This window comes from Eumetopias jubatus, unplaced genomic scaffold (assembly GCF_037043125.1).
Source record: "Eumetopias jubatus isolate StellerSeaLion01/CBP00866 unplaced genomic scaffold, mEumJub1_p1.0 scaffold_10, whole genome shotgun sequence".
In the NCBI taxonomy this organism is placed as follows: Eukaryota; Metazoa; Chordata; class Mammalia; order Carnivora; family Otariidae; genus Eumetopias; species Eumetopias jubatus.
The window spans coordinates 57,407,161-57,427,504 of record NW_028274816.1 but is presented as its reverse complement, the minus strand read 5'-3'; the positions used below and the strand labels follow the sequence as shown (position 1 = coordinate 57,427,504).

The following is a 20,344-nucleotide window of genomic DNA, read 5'->3' as shown; positions in this document are numbered from 1 at the left end:
AAGGAGCCCCTATTCTCTGTCTTGAGCTGCAGACAGCTGCCCCCTCCCCGCAGCTGCCAGGGCCGCCCACCTCTCTTGGCATCACTCTCGGGTATGCAGTCCCGGGCCAGGGCCTCCCCCAGCTCCCCAGTCCCCAGACAACGGACTCTTTCTCCTCAGCCTCCTCCGACCTGCGAGCCCCTGACCCCGTCCCTGTCCCCAGCCGGGTCAGCTGCAGAGACAGGCACACAGACCCTTTCTTTCTCTCCCTAAGCCCTTGATGGAGGAGGGCAGACCTCGGAGCAGCCTCAGCCTGGCCAGCAGCGCCTCCACCATCTCCTCGCTGGGCAGCCTGAGCACCAAGGTTCGAGGTTCTTGGAGGGGCTGGGGAGGAGGGCAGGGCTCTGGACTGCCCCAACCTCCTGTTTCCCAGCCCTGGGTTCCGTGCCAATCCAAAGGATTCCTGTTGTTAAGGGCAAGGACCCTTGGCGATGATGGGCTCTGCCACACCTAGTAAGGTCCCAAACTGCCCAACAGCTCCAGCTAGGAATTCAGAGGCACTCCCAGCTGTCCCCACCCCTCGGATTTTCCTAATTCAACCAGAGGAACAGTCCTGCTGGACTCCATGCACATCAGTTCTTCTTTTTTTTTTTTTAAGATTATTTATTTGACACACACACAGAGAGAACACAAGTAGGCAGAGGGGCAGACAGAGTCAGAGGGAGAAGCAGGCTCCCCACTGAGCAGGGAGCCCGATGCGGAGCTCCATCCCTGGGATCATGACCTGAGCCGAAGGCAGCCGTTTAACCAACTGAGCCACCCAGGCGCCCCCATGCACATCCAGTTCTGATCTCAAAATTCAGTTCCCTCCTTGGCTTGGTGTCTAAGGGCAGCCGAGCCAGGGCCTTGGGTTGCCTGCATCCCACGGCACCCAAGACCATCCTGTTAATTTCTGTCCTCCTTCTCCTCAGAAGCCTACCAGGGCAGTAAGCAAGGTGCACGCCTTCGGGAAGAGAGGCAATGCTCTCCGAAGGGATCCCAACCTCCCGGTGCACATCCGAGGCTGGCTTCATAAGCAGGTGGAGTGAGCACAAGAAGGGAAGGGACACTGAGTGACGTTAGAGCTTGGGCCCCTGGCTGTTCCCTGTTTCTCTCCTTCCCAGTCTCCAAATGTGTTTCCTTTTTTCTAACGAGCCTTCTCCCCTTTCTCTGTCCTTGTTCCCGGCACCCTTTCATTCATTCAGTGACCACTTCCAGAATATTTATAACATGCCAAGCCCAAATAAGACAAACAAGTATCTATAGTACGCTCAAGAGGGGGTGGGGCAGGGATGGGTACTACATTAGCATATTTCAGATTGTAGGAATTGCTCTGAAGAAATAACATGGGAGGACATGCACAAAAGTGGTAGAGGGAGGAGGGCATGCTTTGACTCTTGGTCAGGGAAGGCATCGTTTGAGCTGAGAACAAACTGACGAGAAGGAGCCCATTATGCTAAGAGCTGGGGGACTGAGGGAATCTGAGAGCGAGAGGCCCCATGGCAGGCCGAAGCTTGGTGTCTGGAGCCAGCCAAGGGTCGAGATAGGAGGGATGGCAGGGCAGTGGTTTGCGATATGTCCCGGCTAGGAACTTGCTGGAAATGCAGACCGACAGCCCCCACCCACCCTAGATCTACTGACTCAGGAACTCTGGGGTTGAGACCCAGGAATCTATCTGTGTTTTAAAAAGCTCCCCTGGTGATTTTTATGCAGACCCGGTTTGAGATTCCCTGCAAGCCGGTAAAAGAGGGGAAGGAATTTGAGATTTATTCTGAGTATGATAGTAGGCTCTGTCTTGAGCGGGGGACTCCCACCATCTGACATAACTGAAAAAGATCAACCTGACTTCTGTAGGAATGGATTATAGAGGAGAAGAGGGGCACAAGGTTGGAGATGGAGTAGTTTTGGCAGAGGAGAGGGGGAGATGCAGGATTCAGGTTAGGGCTCCCAGGGCCACCTTCCTGGCCTCTCTGTGTGTCTGACTCCGGAATAATCCAATCAAAAGTCTGAGTATATAAAGTCCCGGCCCACGGGTCGTACAGTAGCTCGTTCCAACCTTCTGGTAACTTCTCAATCCCCAATTGACAGATGAGAAAACACGAGTGTCCTAGCCAGGAAATGACTAGCCTAATGGCATAGTTCGAGAGGGGTGGAGCTAGGAGCCCCACTCAGGCCTGACCGAGTCCAGAATCTACGTGAGCTCAACCCCTACACTCTGGCTTCCAGCTCTCCGGCTCAATCTATTGCAGCAAACGTGTCTGTTCCTCTCCTCTTTCTGGGTTTCTCCATCCCCGGGTGTCACTGTCTTTATTTCCACGTTTCCTCTCCCCACTCCCCTTCTACTCAGGCCTCCCTTCCCACTCTGTTTCCCCAGGACAGCTCCGGGCTCCGGCTCTGGAAACGCCGCTGGTTTGTCCTCTCCGGCCATTGCCTCTTCTATTACAAGGGTCAGTGCCCCGGCTGGCACGGGGTGGACGGGCCCCCCCGCCCACCCTCCCTTTCCCTTAGCCTCTTGGCCTCCCGATGCCTGTGTGATCCCTGACCCCAGGCTCTCTTTTGCAGACAGCCGCGAGGAGAGCGTCCTGGGCAGCGTCCTGCTCCCTAGCTACAGTATCAGGCCAGATGGGCCAGGAGCCCCCCGAGGGCGGCGCTTCACCTTCACCGTGAGTCCGTCCATTCCCCGTGGGCACTAAGGCAGTAGGCCACGGGGGCAGCCATGGGAGCATCCATTATTGGAGATAAAAAGCCTTGACCAGGGTCCATGGCATCCTCCTTTTTAGAGGGTCCGGGCGTCCAGGTCCCCAGCTCTCTCTCCCCGCAGGCCGAGCACCCGGGCATGAGGACCTACGTTCTGGCCGCTGACACTCTGGAGGACCTGCGCGGCTGGCTAAGGGCGCTGGGCCGGGCCTCGCGCGCAGAGGGGGACGAGTGGTGAGTATAGTTCCTGGCCACGCCCCTGACCTGCACCTCCAATCGGAGTCCATCTAATTAGTTCCAGCCCCTCCCTTTTAGGCCCCGCCTATTCGACGTCCAGTCACACATCTTCTAGCTAAGGAGGCTCCGCCCTTCAGGCCCCACCTCCAGGGAACTTCATGTCTCATGTCTTCCAATCAGCAAAAAGTCTTTCTCTTCTAAACTCCGCCCACCATTTTGTCCAGCACCCCTTCATCAATATTCCATACTCTGACTGGCTCCCTCAGAAGTCTCCACCCCCAAAGCTACCGCTTAAGGAAAGTCAAATATAAAAAGAAAGGCTTTAGACAAACTCTGTCCCGGCTTTTCCCAAGTTTCATTCTGGGAATGAATGGAATGGAAACCCCAATGGACCTTATAGCCCTGCACTAGTCACTTCCACATTCGGGGCCTCAGTTTTCCCATCTGCAAAGTGGGAACAATGATTTATAGCGCACCACTTACCCTTTATTCTGTGTAGGTTTCCGTGCGTTCACTCCTGAAATGGGAATAAGGGCTGTCATGAGGTACAGAGGAGTGATGTCTTTTTCTGTGCCCACTCGTTAGTGGGCGACCCAGGTCACCCGCACGTCCCCAGCCTGGAGAAGGCCCTGGAGGCCCTGGTGGTCCCCCGGAAGTGAGCAGAGGGGAAGAGAGACACGGCTTAGAGTCACCAGAGGTGGCTCGGCTCTCCAGAGGTCGTGGACGATCCGGGCTGCTCACCCCCAGCCCCACAGCCGACCTCCAATCTGGACCTCGGATCCGGAGGACCAGGAGCCCGGAGTGAGTTGAGGGAGAGGGAGTCTGGGACAAGAAGGTTCTACAGGGCAGAGTGTCGAGGAAAAGCTATGTTGGGGGCATGGCCTAAGAGAAGGGCGGGGTCTGCGGCTGATTCGAGGTGCGGCTTAGTGCTTTCTCTCTTGAGTGAATGTGCATTGCTGGAGTTCTTGTGAGGTCAGAACCCATAGAAAGGAAGTCCTAAGGAGGAGATGCCACAAAGGGGGAAGTTATTCAGGATCAGGCTAATAGAGAGGGGTTCTACTCTAGAGGGACAGTGAGACTCACTAAAAGGGAACATGTACATGAGGCTGACTGGGTGGGTAGTAGGGTGAGGGGGCTCTAGTTCACCAGTTCCCCTATTCTCTCTGCCCAACAGCCTATTCACACCCCTCTCTCGCCCTCCCTCCCCTCTGAGTCTCCCCCGGCCCCGGTCTGCTCCTGCACGCAGACCCCCTCCATCCTCCGGTGACATAGCGCCTCTTGCCAGACCCCATACACCTCTGAGTCGCATCGATGTCCGGCCTCCCCTGGATTGGGGCCCTCAGCGCCAGACACTCTCCAGGCCCCCCACTCCCCGGCGAGGACCCTCCTCTGAGCCTGGGGGAGGAAGGCCCCCCAGGAGTCCCCAGCACTGGAGTCAGGAGGCCAGAACACAGGTGAGCAGAGAGGTAATGGGGAGGGAGACTACATTTCCCATATGGCTATGGTCTGTCTTTCCAGGCTGGTCGGCCAGCCATGGCCCCCTGGGCATCATGGGGATTGTGTTTCAACATAATCACATCTGGGTTCAGATGTGAAGGGGGGAGAAGTGGACTTCATCTCCCATCAGTCCTCAGGGCCGTCTTTTCAGCCCAGTCTCTGGCCATTACACCTTAAGTATTATGGGGATTGTAGTCCAGAATACTGTCCTCCCAGACAGTGCTGGGAGAGGTAGTCTGGAGCGCACCTGTCTTGTGTCTCCAGTTTAGCTTTCCAAGATGGTCACCTGCTATTTCCTCTGAGCATCATGGAATTGTAGCCCAGAATATCCACAGTTAAACACAAATGTGAGAGTGAGAGTAGATTGCAACTTCTATCAAACCCTGGGGCAGTTTTGCCAGGCTTGTCCATTTATTATCATCCTATATGTTCCCACAGTGGCACAAAGCTGGAGAACAAGTAGTTGAGGAAGTTGCGGGGACCCAGTTGTGAACCTCAAAGAATCTCTTAAGTCACATCAATTCTGGATGCACCCACTCTAATATTTGTTACTAAAACATGCCAATTTCTAAACATCTCTTTTTCAGTATTCCTCCCAGGCTCCCTCTGGCTCCTCCACGTATCTCCAACTACCCCCGAGAGCTCCCGGGACACGGGCTTCCATGGTTTTATTGGTAGGTGTCCTGGGGCACCTCAAATCTGCCAGAGCCCCCTCCCTTGCTTTCTTTGCTATGGAGAATGTCATTTTCTGGACTAATGTGCATAGAGAAGAGTGAATATTTCAAGGTCCCTTGACTGATGCCTCTGTTAGTTTCCTAGGGCTGCCACAAACCAGGTAGCATATATATAGAATATCTCTCCATGCATTCATATCATCTTCTGGGTATTTATTTGTTTTAAATTTTTTTCCATAGAGATCTTATACGCTCTTGTTAAGGTAACTCCTAAATTCCTGATAGTTTTTATAGCTATTTGAATGATATCTTTTTTTTAAATTATATTTTCTAGCTATGGATGGTGTAGAGATAGGATATTGATGTTTGGAACTTCATCTTTCACCTGGCACCCTTGCTGAATTCTTTTAGTCTGTTTTTTGAAGTTTTTTTTTTTTTTTAAGTAATCTCTACACCCAACATGGGGCTTGAACTCGAGACCCCAAGAACAAGAGGCACATGTTCCACTGACTGAGCCAGTCAGGCGCCCCTAAATTCTCTTATTCTAGTCACTCTGATTTCGTTGATTTCTCTGGATTGATGAGCATATCATTCCTATCCTTACACTTCTACTTGTTTCCTTTTTCTTTTCTTATAGCATTGGTCAAGATCTCTAATACAGTGTTAAACTGTAACAATAGTAACGAGCATCCTTATTTTATTTTCAGTTGTAAAAGAAATGTCTAAATGTTCTCCATTAATTATAACATTGCTGAAGCTTTTTGATAACAGAGTCATTGGATCTTCCTAAAGCCAGGAATCTGGCATGTGGTCTCCTGAGGTTTGCTAAAGCTTGGAACAAAGCTAATAAGCAGGTGCCTGGGTGGATCAGCCAGTTAAGCATCCAACTCTTGATCTCAGCTCAGGTCTTTATCTCAGGGTCATGAGTTGAAGCCCCAGGTTGGGCTCCACTGCTGGACATGGAGCTTACATTTAAAAAAAGGAAAAAAAAAAAAAGCTAATAAGGAGAAGGGGGACTATCAATAGAAACAGGGCTTGACTGAGCACTGAGGTACAATAAAGGCCTGTCTGTCCATGTGACCCCTGGCTTTTCTCCTTCTCCTCAGCCAGGTCCCCCCCTGGACTCAAGTTTTCCCCAAAGCTTAGAGACAGATGTAAGTTCTCTGTGGTCTAAACCCTTCCAAGTACTCAGAGTTGGGGGAGAATGCTTTAGATGGTGGTGGGGGTGGGGAGTGGCAGGGAGGACAGGGGAAGAGCCAGGTCTGGTCCATAAGTAACTCCTGTTCTCCTTTCTCCAGACTCTGTTGACCAAGTTGTGTGGGCAGGACCGGCTCCTGAGGAGGCTGCAGGAGGAGCTAGACCAGAGGCAGGAGGAGAAGGTATGAGGCTCTGAGATGGGGAAGGACATCTGGCCTCTCCCTTCCTGCTCCTCAGCACACACAAGGATTTGGGAAGACACCTTTTCTCTATCCCTGGGGCTGAATGTGGATTCAGAAGCCTAACCACCTTCCCTTCTGGTGCAGGAGCAGCTAGAAGCAGCCTTGGAGTTGACCAGGCAGCAGCTGGGCCAAACAACCAGAGAGGCTGCTGCTCCAGGGAGGGCGTGGGGGCACCAGCGCCTCCTGCAAGACCGACTGGTCACTGTGAGGGCTACTCTTTGTCACCTGACTCAGGTGAGCATCTGGGAAGGGGCGTGCCCTCCCAGGAGGACTCTACAGGGTGTTAGCAAAGGGAAACCTGACAGCAGAAGCTCATGGAAAGGCTGTTCTTGAGAATTCTGCTCTCCCCAAGTTTTTTTTTTTTTTTTTAGGGGGGTGAGAGGCAAAGGGAGAGGGAGGGAGAGAATCTTAAGCAGGCTCCATGCCCAGCGTGGAGCTGGACCCCGGGCTCCATCTCACGACCCTGAGATCATGACCTGAGCCGATATCAAGAGTCGGGTGCTTCACTGATGGAGCCGCCCAGGTGCCCTCCCCCCACCCCAAGTTTTAAATCAGTTATCTTGACAGTCTTAGAGGGCGAGGGGCAAGCAACCAAGAAACAGGAGACTTAATTTAGTGAGTTGAGAGGGTGAATTTGATATGGGCTTCCTCGCTTGGAATCTCAACTCCTGCTCCCATTCATTGTAGCTGTGCCACCTTAGAGAAGTTACTTAACCCCTCTGGGCCTTAGGTACCTCTTATGTAAACTTGAAATAATAAAAATAGTATTTACTTCATGGAGCCATTATAAGAATTTCATAAATACATGTATTTATACATAACATACATGAATAAATGAATATTTAATACTGTTGTATTATATTTAACATAGAATGTATTTTATATATTTATATATCTTATATATAGCATATAAATATATACATAAATATAAATCATATAAATATCATAAAAATATATATCTTAGAAGTGTATATGAGGGGGCGTCTGGGTGGCTCAGATGGTTAAGCGTCTGCCTTCAGCTCAGGTCATGATCCCAGGGTCCTGGGATCGAGTTCCGCATCAGGCTCCCTGCTCCTGGGGAGACTGCTTCTCCCTCTGCCTCTCTCTCTCTCTCTCTCTCTGTCTTTCTCTGTCTTTCATGAATAAATAAATAAAATCTTAAAAAAAAAGTGTATATGAGGGCTCCTGGGTGGCTCAGTCGGTTCAGCGTCTGCCTTCAGCTCAGGTTGTGATCCCAGAGTCCTGAGATTGAGTCCCGCAGCAGGCTCTCTGCTCAGCGGGGAGTCTGCTTCTCCGTCTCTCTCAAATAAATAAATAAAATCTTAAATAAAAAAAGAAGTGTATATGAGTATTTAACAGGTGCCTGGTACATGGTAAGAAATATTAGCTATAATTATTATCTGTAAAATGGAGACATTAATAATACTTACCTCATGAGAATTAAATGAGAGCCAAGAACAGTGCCTGGCACATGGTAGGTGCCTAATCAATGTTAACTGCTATGATGATGGTGATGCTTCCCTGGGGGCACTTGGGGCTCGTGATCTTGACTGTCCCAAGAGCTTATTGGATCTGTAGAGTCTGCCTCCCTAGGGGATTTCAAAGGTAGTCAGAGAATTTAGGAAAATCTGTTATTTGTCTACTCTAGCAGCTCATTGGAATGGCAGGTTCCATATAGACTCTGGGTATCCTAGTGGACTGAGCAAAGAGGCTCTTGGGAATTGTAGTCCATATACCGCCCCAGGGCACCAGGGATCAAGCTTTTCTTCCTCCTCGTCAGCTGGGAAAAAAATGGAGTGGGGAAAGATCTGGTGGGTGGGCATACTAACCCTGTGTCTCCCCCTTTTTGGGACCTGAGGAGCGAGAGCGGGTTTGGGACGCATACAGCAGTCTGGAACAGGAGCTGGGCACCTTGAGGGAGACCCTGGAATACCTGCTGCACCTTGGTTCCCCCCAGGTATGTCCCCCAAACTCCACCCTCTCTGCCATCTTCCCCTGAAAACCCTTTGGCCATTGAAGCCCCTCCCACTTCATTTCAAGCTGCTCCCCCCTGTCATTGCCTTTCATTTTAAACCCCTTTTTGTACTTGAGATCGTGCCCTTCATTTTAAGACCTGTCTCAGGTTCGGAACCCCTCTCCCCTCTGGTTCTAAATCTCTCCTATTAGAGGAGAGATTTCAAAATTAGTTTGAAGCCTTGTCCCCACCCTGCCTCCTGACTTTTGCTGTTATATTTATCCTCTGGAATTTCTAGTTCTAAATCCAATCCCTTTGTTCAGGCTCCACTTCTGAAGTATAAGCCTCCTTGCTTAGCTTCAGACCCACTTCATCCTTTTTTTTTTTAAGATTTTATTTATTTATGTGACAGAGAGAGAGAGAGAGCGAGAGCAGGAACACAAGCAGGGGGAGTGGGAGAGGGAGAAGCAGGCTTCCCGCGGAGCAGGGAGCCCGATGCGGGGCTCGATCCCAGGACCCTGGGATCATGACCCGAGCCGAAGGCAGACACTTAACGACTGAGCCACCCAGGCTCCCCATCCTTTTTTTTTTTTAAGATTTTATTTTTAAGTAATCTCTACACCCATGGTGGGGCCTGTACCCGCAACCCAGAGATCAAGCGTGACAAGCTCCACTGACTGAGTCAATAAGGAGCCCCTCCCCCCACTTCTTCAATCTAAGCCTAATAATTGAGTTTCTGAAACATATATCTTTAGTTTAAAATGTGACTTCCTTTTTTGAAGATCTATTTATGTATTTCAGAGATGGGGGAGGGGCAGACGGAGAGGGAGATGGGGAGAGAGTCTTAAGCAGACTCTGGGCTGAGATCATGACCTGAGCCAAAACCAAGAGTCCCATGCTCAACTGAATGTGCCACCCAGGCACCCCTTAAATGTTGACTTCTAGGGGTGCCTGGATGCTTAGTTGATTAAGTGTCTGACTCTTGATCTCAGGTCTTTAGATCGGGGTGGTGGGTTCAAGCCCACAAAACGAAATTAAACAAACTGTTGACTTCTAGTATTAAATGCATACTCACAGATTTAAGCTCCGCTCTCTTCATGTTAAATCCGTTCCCCTTCTTCCTAAAATCCACCCTTCAACTCTAATCCCCCACCAATTAGTGTTAAATATCTCTCAGCACCAGCAATATATGAAAAGAACCAAATTAGGTTTATTATAGGAATGCAAGGTTAGTTTAACACTTGAAAATCAGTCCATGTATTTCACCACATCTTTTTAAAAAGGAGAAAAGCCTCAGGATCATCTCAATAAATGCAGGAAAAACATTTGACTGCATTAATATCCATTAATGATAAAAACTCCCAGCAAAATAGGAATAGAAGGGAACTTCCTTAATCTGATAACACATCTATAACAAACCTACAGCAAACATAATTGGCAGTGAAATATTGAGAGTTTTCTGCCTGATAGCTGGAATAAGATGAGGGTATCTGCTATTACCAGTTCTAGTTAACATTGTACCAGGGGTCCTAGACAGTACAAGTCTAGGAAATAAAGGTGTAAGGACCAGAGAAGTAAATCTATTTTTTATTTACAGATGACACATGATTGTATAAATGTAGAAAATTCAAAATAATCTCCAGATAAGCTATTAGAATAAACAAATTTATCAAGGTCACTGAATGCAAGGATAATATGCAAAAATCAATTATCTTCTTGTATGTTAGTACCAAATGAATAGAGAATAAATATTTATAAGCAACAGTGTTTGTAATTGACATAAACAAATTAAATATCCAAGAAGAAATCTAATTAAATATATACAAGACATCTATTCTGAAAGCCACAAAACATCATTGAGAGAACTTAAAGAAGACCTAAATAAATGGAGAGATATACCATGTTTGTGGATAGGAAAGATACATAAAGTAAAGATGTAGTCTCCCCAAATTGATTTATAATCCCAATACAAATCTGGGAGGTTTCTACATAGAGATTGACGGGCTGACTCTAAATTGTGTCTGGAAGTACAAAAGACTAAGAGTAGCCAAGGCAACCTCCAAGCGCAGAGCTGGAGGACTAAGGCAAATAAATGTCAAGTCTGACTGTAAAGCTACAGTTAATAAGACAGTGTTGTTTAGGGTGCCTGGGTGGCTCAGTTGGTTAAGCGACTGCCTTCGGCTCAGGTCATGATCCTGGAGTCCCGGGATCGAGTCCCGCATCGGGCTCCCTGCTCAGCGGGGAGTCTGCTTCTCCCTCTGACCCTCTTCCCTCTCGTGCTCTCTCTCTCTCATTCTCTCTCTCTCTCAAATAAATAAATAAAATCTTTAAAAAAAAAAGACAGTGTTGTTTAGACAAATGGACCAAAGGAATAGAATAGGGCATCCAGAAACAGACTCACATATTTATATGCTCACCTATGTATAACAGGTCACACTTTAGAGCAGATTAGAAAAGACCATGTTTGTGGTAAATGGTGGTGGGTCAATGGGATATCCATATGGAAATGGATATCCACAAGTGTAACCTCCCCATGCATACATAATCCATTTATGACTCCATAAATATAGCCTCCCTGATTTCAGACCCAACTTTAACCCTCCTGGCCTTTTCCCACCTTTGAATAACAGATTTCTTTCCTCCTCCCAGGACAGAGCATCTGCTCAGCAGCAGCTATGGATGGTGGAAGACACGCTGGCAGGTCTGGGGGGCCCACAAAAGCCACCCCCCATCACTGAACCTGACTCCCCATCCCCCGCACTCCAGGGCAAGGAGTCATCAGAGAGGGAGGTGAGACTCACAAGCCTCTCTCCCCACCCCCAGCTTCCTGTCCCATCTGCCCAGGCCCAACTCATCATCACCCCCTCAACCTTTTTCTCTCTCCCTTTCTTTCTCTCAGCTAACCATCCACAGGGAAGTATCCTTTGTTTCTTTGTTATATTGTGATCAGAGTCCAGTGGTATGCTGGAGCCAGCTCCCAGCACCTCCCACCTCTGTGTGGATCTCATGTCAACTCCGTATTCAGTGATGTCATATCGGTAGCTTGAAATTGACCATGGTGGGAGTATTTGCACCACAGAGATTGGCCAGTGCTGCAAACCAGGGCGGTTTTCTCCCAGAGAGGCATTTATTCAACATTTACGAGACACCGCTGATCATAACCCTCAACTTGTAGGGTTCCGTAAAAAGGAGAGATGATGATTAGAAAGTGTCTGACACGGAGTAGGCCCTCAGGAGGCAAGAGCCGCTGTTGTCATAGCTGGGTTAGAGCTGCTGTGGGTCTTGACCTGCTAGCAGATTGTGTATCCGAGAGACCTGGGTTCAGATCCCAGCTCTGCCATCTTTGTGATCTCAGCCGTCGACTTCATTCTTGGAGCCTTGGCTTCTCCACATGTCAAATAGGAATAATAATTGCTGCTTTGTAGGTTTATGGAGGGAATTCAATGCGATCTTCATATCAAAGATGAAATATGGCTCAGAGAGGTAAAGTAACTTGCCCACGGTCACACAGCTCATAAAATGGCAGAGCTGAGATTTGAAACCAGACTGGTTTTCAATCTGACTCCTATTCATGCTGTGTCTTGGTTGCTGAGTGCCTGAGAAATAGTAAGAATGACAATGTTAGGGGTGCCTGGGTGGCTGAGTCATTAAGCATCTGCCTTCGGCTCAGGTCATGATCCCAGGGTCTTGGGATCGAGCCCCGCATCGTGCTCCCTGCTCAGCGGGAAGCCTGCTTCTCCCTCTCCCACTCCCCCTGCTTGTGTTCCCTCTTTTGCTGTCTCTCTGTCAAAAAATAAATAAAATCTTTAAAAAATAAAAAAAAGAATGATGATGATAAGCATTATTCTCCTTTCCTGACCCCTCCAGAGCTTGCCTGAGTCGTTGGAACTGAGCTCATCCCGGTCCCCTGAGGCTGACTGGGGACGGCCCCCCGGGGGCGACAGAGACCTCTCCAGCCCTCGCTCAGGTGAGCATCCTGGGCTGGATGGGACTTCCTTGGCATTCCCTGGCCTCACCAAGTCCCGGTTCTGCACTCCTAGGTCTTGGATCTCCAAGGGTCTCCCGGGCTTCCAGCCCTGAGAGTCGCCGTCCGGCTTCCCCACAACCAGGAACCAAGGTGGGTGGTCCATCCGCGCGTCCTCAGGCCCATCTGTAACCCTTTAACCTGACCACCACCCACTCTGGCCAAAGAGCTGGGAGAAAGTTCTGAGATCACACCCCAGAGCAGAGAGAGTGAGATTTGTTGAGAGTGCTGGGATTGAATTTTGTCTCTGCTACTTCTAAGCTGTGTGACTTTGGGTCTGTTAGGAAACCCCTCAGCCTGCGTGTGCTCAGCTGCAAAATGGAGCTCCTAGCACACCCCCCCCCCTTTAGGGACGCCTGGGTGGCTCAGTCAGTTAAGCGTCTGCCTTCCACTCAGGTGGTGATCTCCGGGTCCTGGGAATGAGCCGTGCGTTTGCCCCTCCCCATCTCCCTCCCCCTGCTCCTGCTGTCTCTCACTATCTCTCTCTCTCTCAAATAAATAAAATCTTAAAAAAAAAGAAAAGAAAATAGTGCTTAGATGTAGTAAGGACTTCATTCATTCATTTGACAAATATTTATTAAATATCCTCATGGCAGGGGGCGCCTGGGTGGCTCAGTTGGTTGAGCATCCCTCTCTTGGTTTTGGCTCAGGTCGTGATCTCAGGGTCGTAAGATGGAGCCCCGACTCAGGCTCAGCGCGGAGTCAGCTTGAGATTCTCTCTCCCTCTGCCCCTCCTGCTCGTGCTCTCTCTCTCTCAAATAAATAAAATAAATCTTAATATATATATATATATATCTCCTCATGGCTGTCCAATAAGGTAGCCAGTAGCTACATCGGACTATTTAAATTTAAATGAATTAAAATGAAATAAAATTAATTTATTGATTAATTTAAAGATTTTATTTATTTGACAGAGAGAGACACAGCGAGAGAGGGAACACAAGCAGGGGGAGTGGGAGAGGGAGAAGCAGGCCTCCCACTGAGCTGGGAGCCCGATGCAGGACTCAGTCCCAGGACACTGGGATCATGACCTGAGCCAAAAGCAGACGCCCAACGACTGAGCCACCCAGGCGCCCCGAAATAAAATTTTTAAAAAATCGCTTGCACTCCCTGCATTTCTGGTGCTTAGCGGCCACCCGTGTGGCTGGAACCGAGTGAGCGAGCGAGGGGGAGTGGGGTGGAGAGGAGAGAGATGGGTATTGGCGGTGGACCGTGCTGGGGCTTGTGTGGTTCAAGATGAGCTCCGTGGAGGGTTCTCAACTGCCGTAAGCGGGAGCTGGCGCCCTCTGCCGGCCATGCGGGGAACAAGCTGTGGGGCGAGCACTGAGGCCGGGGACCCAGTGAGGACAGTCCAGGCCGGAGATAACCTAATTTACACTAAGTTAAGTGGAAGAACTGGAGATGTTGAGAGGAAGGTAGATTATAGTTATACCGATCTTCAAACTTTATCCAAAACCCTGGGGACCAGACGTAATGCAAAATGCAAAAATTTGCAGATTCTGGGGTCACCTGGGTGGCTCAGTAGGCTAAGTGTCTGCCTTTGGCTCAGGTTATGATCCCAGGGTCCTGGAATCCTGCATCCAGCTCTCTGCTCATCGGGGAGCCTGCTTCTCCCTCTCACTCTGCTCCTCCCCCTGCTTGTGCTCTCTCTTTCTCTGTCAAATAAATAAATTTTTAAAAGTTTGCCGATTCTAGGCCGGTAGTAGGATGCATATACTGTGTATTATATAAAACCTCCTGGCATGCCTGGGTGGCTCAGTCGTTAAGCGTCAGCCTTCGGCTCAGGTCATGGTCCCAGGATCCCGGGATCGAGCCCCAAATCGGGCTCCCTGCTCCACGGGAAGCCTGCTTCTCCCTCTCCCGCTCCCCCTGCTGCTGTTCCCTCTCTCGCTGTGTCTCTGTCAAATAAATAAATAAAATCAATCAAGCAAGCAAGCAAGCAAGCAATAAAACCTCCAGCAGCATCTGGCGCAGCGCCCTTAATCAGACACATCACATTCCTCTAGCAATACTATGAATATTCATACTTAAATGGGACTCAGTTTATAAATGACATGTCAATTTAAATTTGTGGTTTTTTAAAAATAGAGCAATGAACAACTAAATGATTGATCGAGTCAGAGTGGAATAAACATGGGTTATAAATATGCGCTTTTTATTTCTTTTTTAAAAGATTTTATTTATTTTTTTATTTGAGTGAGAGGGTACAGGTGAGCGGGGTGGGGGGGGTGAGGAACAGAGGGTTAGCAAGGGACGAGCACACTCCTCACTGAGCACGGAGCCCAATGCAAGGCTTGATCTCATGACCCTGAGATCATGACCTGAGCCACCTAGGCGCCCCTGGGAGGTCTTGTTTTAATTGAGCAAACCAGCTGGAATCTCTTGGTCCCTGATACATAAACACTGTTGAAGGTCAGCAATGAACTGTATAGCAGCTGAGGGACCCCAAGATGGGCCTCTTCGGCACGATGATTATTCTGAGCTGAAGGTAGTTGAGACCCTACGGGCTCAAGAGAAAATTTGCCCCTCTCTTAACTACATAGAAGAATCTAGATTGCGGGTCTTTCCCAGATGAAAGGTTATTAGCTGACGTAAATGTTATCTGAGTGACCCATCTGTAGGACAGGGCAACCATCTAATTCCTAAACCTCTGCTCTTTTAATCACCCTGTGAAGTGTGATTTTTCTTTCCTTTCCCCTGAAGTCCCAGACCTCTGCCCCCTTCCCCCTGGTTCAGAACGACACACATAACCTCATTTTGCCTGACTGCCTTTGGAATTTCCATGTCCGTGTGGATTCCCCGTGCATACCCTATGAAACCTGAATTTCTCCACTTGATACTATCTCAAGCTATCGAGAGAGAGAGAGAGAGAGGGAGAACATGAGTTGGGCGTAGGGGCAGAGAGAGAAGCAGGTTCCCCACTGAGCAGGGAGGCAGACACAGGGCTTCATCCCAGGACCCTGGGATCATGACCTGAGCCGAAGGCAGACGCTTAACTGACCGAGCCACCCACGCACCCCAAGGATCTACACTTTTGAGCTGAATATGCTGGGTGATGAACCTCTGCATCACGACCTCTATTTTTCTATGGTTCCCCCCATCCTAAAGCTGGCAGAGGGGTCCTGCAGGAAAAGCTTGGCTTCTGGTCTTGGCAGGACCATTCTGATGCCCACAAAGAAGACATAAGCAGATGACCAATCTAAGCAGTGTGTCAGGAGGGCCAAGGAGTTGCCTCTTCTCCCTTCTCCCCTGAGCTCTGAGGAGTGGTGACTGCAGGAAGAAATCTCAAATCCCTTTATTTGCTCAGCATATAGAGGCCTGCTGGGGGCCAGGCCCCGTGGGAGGTGTTGGGGGTCCAGCCAAGAATTAAACCTGATGCTCCCGTCTGATGGGAGAGAGACACAAATCCAATCCTACATAACCGACAGGGATAAGACTTAAAAGCATCAGGAAGAAAGGATAAGGAAATTGGGGGGCCTGCCTGGCTTGGTTGGTGGAGCATGGGACTCTTGATCTCGGGGTTGTTAGTTCGAGCCCCACATTGGGTGTACAGATTACTTAAAATTTAAAAAAAAAAATTTTTTTTTTTAACAATTGGGAAGCTGAGTCCGGATGAGTGAAAAAAAGATGTGGGCCATGCAGAAAATGGTCCTCCAAACAGCGGGTGCAGGCTGTATGTGCAACAGCATGGAGGTGATCCCGACAGAGGATGCTAGTCTGTGCTGGAGGCAAAGCTGACTTGCTTAAGATAGACCTATTCTCGTAAGATGCAGTCTCGGCAAGCAAAGCGGAGAGCCGATGTCCTACATTGGGGAGTTCCGAAATTGCTGGATTCCGGAGGCAGGAGTGTTTAGGACTGGGAGCTTTGGCTCAGGTCATGATCTCGGGGTCCTGGGATGGAGCTCCTGTTTCCTGGAGTAATCAAAGCCAGCAGGCTGTAAATGGCTACAATTATCTGCCTGCTTGGGCTGTGTCTAAAACAAGTGGGTGTGTGAACCTTGGAATTTGGTGATGGCGGCTTGGGGCCAATGGTCTGGCCCGCTGGGAAGAAAAAATATAGGGTCAATATACAGGGGCCATCATTTTTACAGCAGGTGGACCTGTGACTCACGATTGCCCAGGTCAGAGCCAACCAGAGTCAACTGCAGTGTTTGGCCCTATACCAGGCAGTTGATCCCAAGCCGGCTCCCTAAAATCTTCTAGTTAGAGGCTGCAGCTGAGGGTTCTCTTCCCTCTGGTTTTGTTTGTTGAGACAACAAATGGACTGTCTTCGGGTTGTAGGCTAGAAGTCCAAAATCATGCTCCTTCGGAAGGCACCCGGGAAGGGTCAGTTCCCCGGCATCTGATAGTCCCTCGACTGGTGACAAGAGAACTCCAGGTGTCCCCTGGCATTCTTGCTGTATGCGTTTGTGTCCACATGGCCCCCGTTTCCCAAAGGATGACACATGTCTGCGGCCGGAAAGATCTGTCAGCCTGGCCTGATTCCTGCCTGAATGACAACCCTTCCTGATTTCATCCCCAGTCTGTCCCCTTCAGTTCAGGCTGGTGGCATTTCTGCTGAGCTGATTTCCTGTATCCACACGTCACCTGTCTAATCTCTCAGCAAACGGGTGCCCAGCCACACCCTTGGGATTCTCTCCAGAGTTCTGGTTTCATTTTAGTGGGGTTTTTTTCTTCCTCTTCTTTGATTTATCTCTGTCCTCTTGCATTTTAAGTTCTTAAGGCTAGAGGTTCATGATGGAGGTGTCAGCGGGACTGTGCTCCCTCTGAAGGTGCTGGGGAAGGATCTGTTTCAGGCCTCCATCCTAGCTTCTGGAAGGTCCTTACCTGTGGCCGCCCACTCCACTTATCACATGGCGTTATGGTGTTGTCCCTGCTGTGCCATCCGTCTGGTTTCGGGAGCAAGAGAGAGCTCACAAAGCCCTCTCAAAGGCCGACCCAAATGGATCCTCTTGACAATTTAGTGAATGCATCTCATTCCTCCTGCATTTGTGTCTAAGCTGGCTCAGAGTTGTTTTTCATCACAAGGAACCCAGAGTTGACAACCCGGCTCCTAATTTACCAGTGTGAGGAAGCTGGGCATGTCCAGGACGCGTGGGTGTTTGTTAGGCTGTGGCTTTGGATTCGAACAGGGCAACTGATGGAAATGAGGCCAGGGAGGCAGGTAGGGCCTCAAACACCTTTGTCCTGAGGGTGCTTGGAGGCATGGGAGGATGGCCTCAGCTCTGGCTGCAGAAAGATCCTTCTGAGTCTAGTGATGAACTTACTGGAAAGTGCGACACTGGAGGCCGAGTTTCAGGGGAGAGAGAAAGAGGAAGCCCAGGTTGGGGTGTCAAGGTGTTTCTCATCTCCCCAGGCCCCCCTCGCCCGGCCTCGGATGAGTGCTCAGGAGCAGATGGAGAGAATACGCAGAAACCAGGAGTTTGGACGTCCTCTCCCTCGCCCGGCCTCACCCCGGCTTCTCACTCTGGGGGGGACGCTGTCCCCAGCCAGACGCCAGCCTGACACAGAACCGAGGGTGAAGGGAACAGAGGGTGCAAGGTGGGGCGGTGGGGTGGTAGTGGATCCTCTGCTCCTAGTGTGAGCCTCAGTTTCCCTCTCTGTAAAATGGGGATTTCCCTCCCTCCTTACTCAGAACTGGGTTTCCAGGTTCACCCCAAAGTGTACCTATGCTGGTGGCTCCCCTTGTGGGGTGGGGGTTGGGGAGGCAGAGACCTCTTCACTTCACCAATGCTTTTCCCTCAGGATGGGGGTCACAGGTCTGGACTGTGGGCCCTGCTTTTTTTTTTTTTTTTTTTTTTTTTTTTTTTTTTTAGTTACTATGTATTATCAAAGGGGGGGATGAGAAAATGAGCAAGTAAGGAAATGATTATATTCATACGGTTGCAATGGAGAGAGCCTTCCAGATATGAAGATAAGGGTCTCTCGGCCGATGGTTTCATCTGAGACTTTCCTAGGGAGTAATTAGACAAGTCATAGGTGGGGTGATTTTACAGCCAGGATTATTTTTGTAATCAGGAGGCATCTCAGTCAGCTGAACACCAAATGTTTATCTCTCTGTCTAGTTAGTATTAGGGGGACGAGCAGTTCAGCTAATTCCTTATGAGCCAAAAATTGTGAATTTGGAGGACCTCTTCCTGGTCTTGTCATAGGTAAATAAGGGGGTGACCATCTGTCAGTCCTGTGGAGGTCATAGGAAGGAAGAGAGGTTCTGTGGTAAGCCATTTCCCAGAATGCAAAAGGATGTGTGTTGGGGGGTGGGGGCGGATTTTCTTAACTCTTGCTGTTTTCCAGGAATGCATGTAAAGTTAAACATTGTCTCTGGGGCAATTTAATTCCCTTTCTGAGCCCCCTTCATTTCACCCTCAAAACGAGAACGTGGGCACTTCCAGGTGAGGAGGAATTTTAAGGCCCCAATTCCTTTGCAGCCTGTCCAGGGACACTCAGGAGCCCCCAAATGGCTCAGAAGCCCTGGATCCTGGAGCAGGTAAAGAACTGGAGAGTGGGGCAAGAAGCAGGACATCCATTTCCAAAGGGAAGGCATTATTATTGCTGTCTTTTGAGTATAAAGTACAGACCGCAGAACCTTCTAGAGATGTTTGACTTCCTGGGGCATCAGAAAGCCCCTAGATCTGCATGAGAACTGCAGTTACCCAAACTGCAGAACTGGGTCGATATCAAACTCCGCTCCTGCTTCAGGAAGGCGGGTGAAAGTTAGGGAGGACTGGACTACAAATCCCACGACATGCGCAGGCCTCAGAGGGCCACACCCTGTTTAAAACCCTTTAGGGAATGGCCTAAGGGCTACAACTCCCAGAAGGACGCGTGGGGCACTGCAGTACTGGCTAATTGTCGACGTCCCCCAAATCTCTCTCTCTCTCTTTTTCTTTTTTAGTCCGAGGAATACCACCCCTTATTTGCCGACAGCCGAAGGGCACCGGGAGAGAGTCCTCAGCCTCTCTCAGGCTCTGGCCACTGAGGCATCGCAGTGGCACAGAATGATGACAGGTGAGGAGGGGCTGGGGACCTTGGACTCCTGGGTTTTGGGGAAGAGGGACCCAGAGCCTGGAATCCTTGGTTCTGATCGGGAGGGTTCTGGGAGCTGCTGGGATCCTATGTCTGGATGGGGAGAGTGCCGTAGAGGGTTTTAGGGAGTTCCAGACCCCAGGCAGGAGGGGACAGGGGTTCAAGACTCTCGGATCTGGGGGTGGGGGTGGGGGGCCAGGCCTGTGGGTCTGAGGCAGGAGGGGACTGGGGGTCCGGACTCCTGTGTCCCAAAGTTTGCCATTCTCACTGTCCACTCGTGCCGTCCAGGTGGAAACTTGGACTCCCGAGGAGACCCTCTTCCCCCCGCGCCACCGCCTCCGTCAGATACCACCCCCCAGGTGACCTCGCCCCCAAGATCTCCAGTGGCTAATTCCGGCTCCGCCGGGTTCTCCCGCCGAGGTAGTGGGCGCGACGCAGGCCCCGCCTCCTGGGAGCCCACGTGGGAATCCGGGACCGCCCCTCCCGCCATGACCCAAGAGGAGGGGGCGTGGCCTCTGCGAGTCACGCTGCTGCAGTCCAGCTTCTGACCCGCCCGAGCGCCGCAGCCAGTCGGAGCGTGGGGGCGTGGCCCGGAGGAACCGCCCCGCGATCTGGAGCCACTCGGGGCGCCTGGGGGCGTGGTCTGGTCCTCCCGTTGGCTTGGGGAGGGAGACGTTTCTATGGCCAAAGTTTGGTTTTGCCAACACTTGTACAAATTCGGATTAAAACTTTGAACTTTTAGTCAATAGCTTTCTCTCTGTCTGGGGTTGTGACGCTG

At 50.1% G+C, this 20,344-nt stretch overlaps 1 protein-coding gene across 5 annotated transcripts; it reads left to right on the top strand.

Annotated features, from left to right (window-relative positions):
• Positions 1-259: 259 nt before the first annotated feature.
• PLEKHA4 (pleckstrin homology domain containing A4) lies at positions 260-20,307 on the top strand. 5 transcript variants are annotated; one of them, XM_088027198.1, is made up of 20 exons: positions 260-343; positions 951-1,058; positions 2,393-2,465; positions 2,581-2,681; positions 2,840-2,949; positions 3,538-3,753; positions 4,127-4,406; positions 5,037-5,123; positions 6,230-6,277; positions 6,422-6,502; positions 6,647-6,796; positions 8,421-8,519; positions 11,166-11,306; positions 12,384-12,483; positions 12,557-12,633; positions 15,451-15,453; positions 17,897-18,058; positions 18,969-19,027; positions 19,436-19,548; positions 19,855-20,307. In XM_088027198.1, exons 1-20 carry the CDS (start codon positions 260-262, stop codon positions 20,112-20,114), a joined length of 2,352 nt encoding a protein of 783 aa, XP_087883324.1. In that variant the 3' UTR covers positions 20,115-20,307. The 5 variants fall into 5 exon arrangements, with proteins under 5 accessions (XP_087883324.1, XP_027947406.2, XP_087883323.1 ...); XM_028091605.2 differs by lacking the exon at positions 15,451-15,453 and having other exon boundaries at positions 5,049-5,123; XM_088027197.1 differs by lacking the exon at positions 15,451-15,453 and having other exon boundaries at positions 4,127-4,418; positions 5,049-5,123.
• Positions 20,308-20,344: the final 37 nt, after the last annotated feature.

Excerpts from the sequence above, each read along its gene's own strand:
- PLEKHA4 (XM_088027198.1), top strand. The coding sequence starts at position 260 with ATGGAGGAGGGCAGACCTCGGAGCAGCCTCAGCCTGGCCAGCAGCGCC. Across the intron at positions 4,407-5,036 it reads GTCAGGAGGCCAGAACACAG|TATTCCTCCCAGGCTCCCTC; the intron begins GTGAGCAGAGAG and ends TCTCTTTTTCAG. Across the intron at positions 6,797-8,420 it reads CTCTTTGTCACCTGACTCAG|GAGCGAGAGCGGGTTTGGGA; the intron begins GTGAGCATCTGG and ends TTGGGACCTGAG.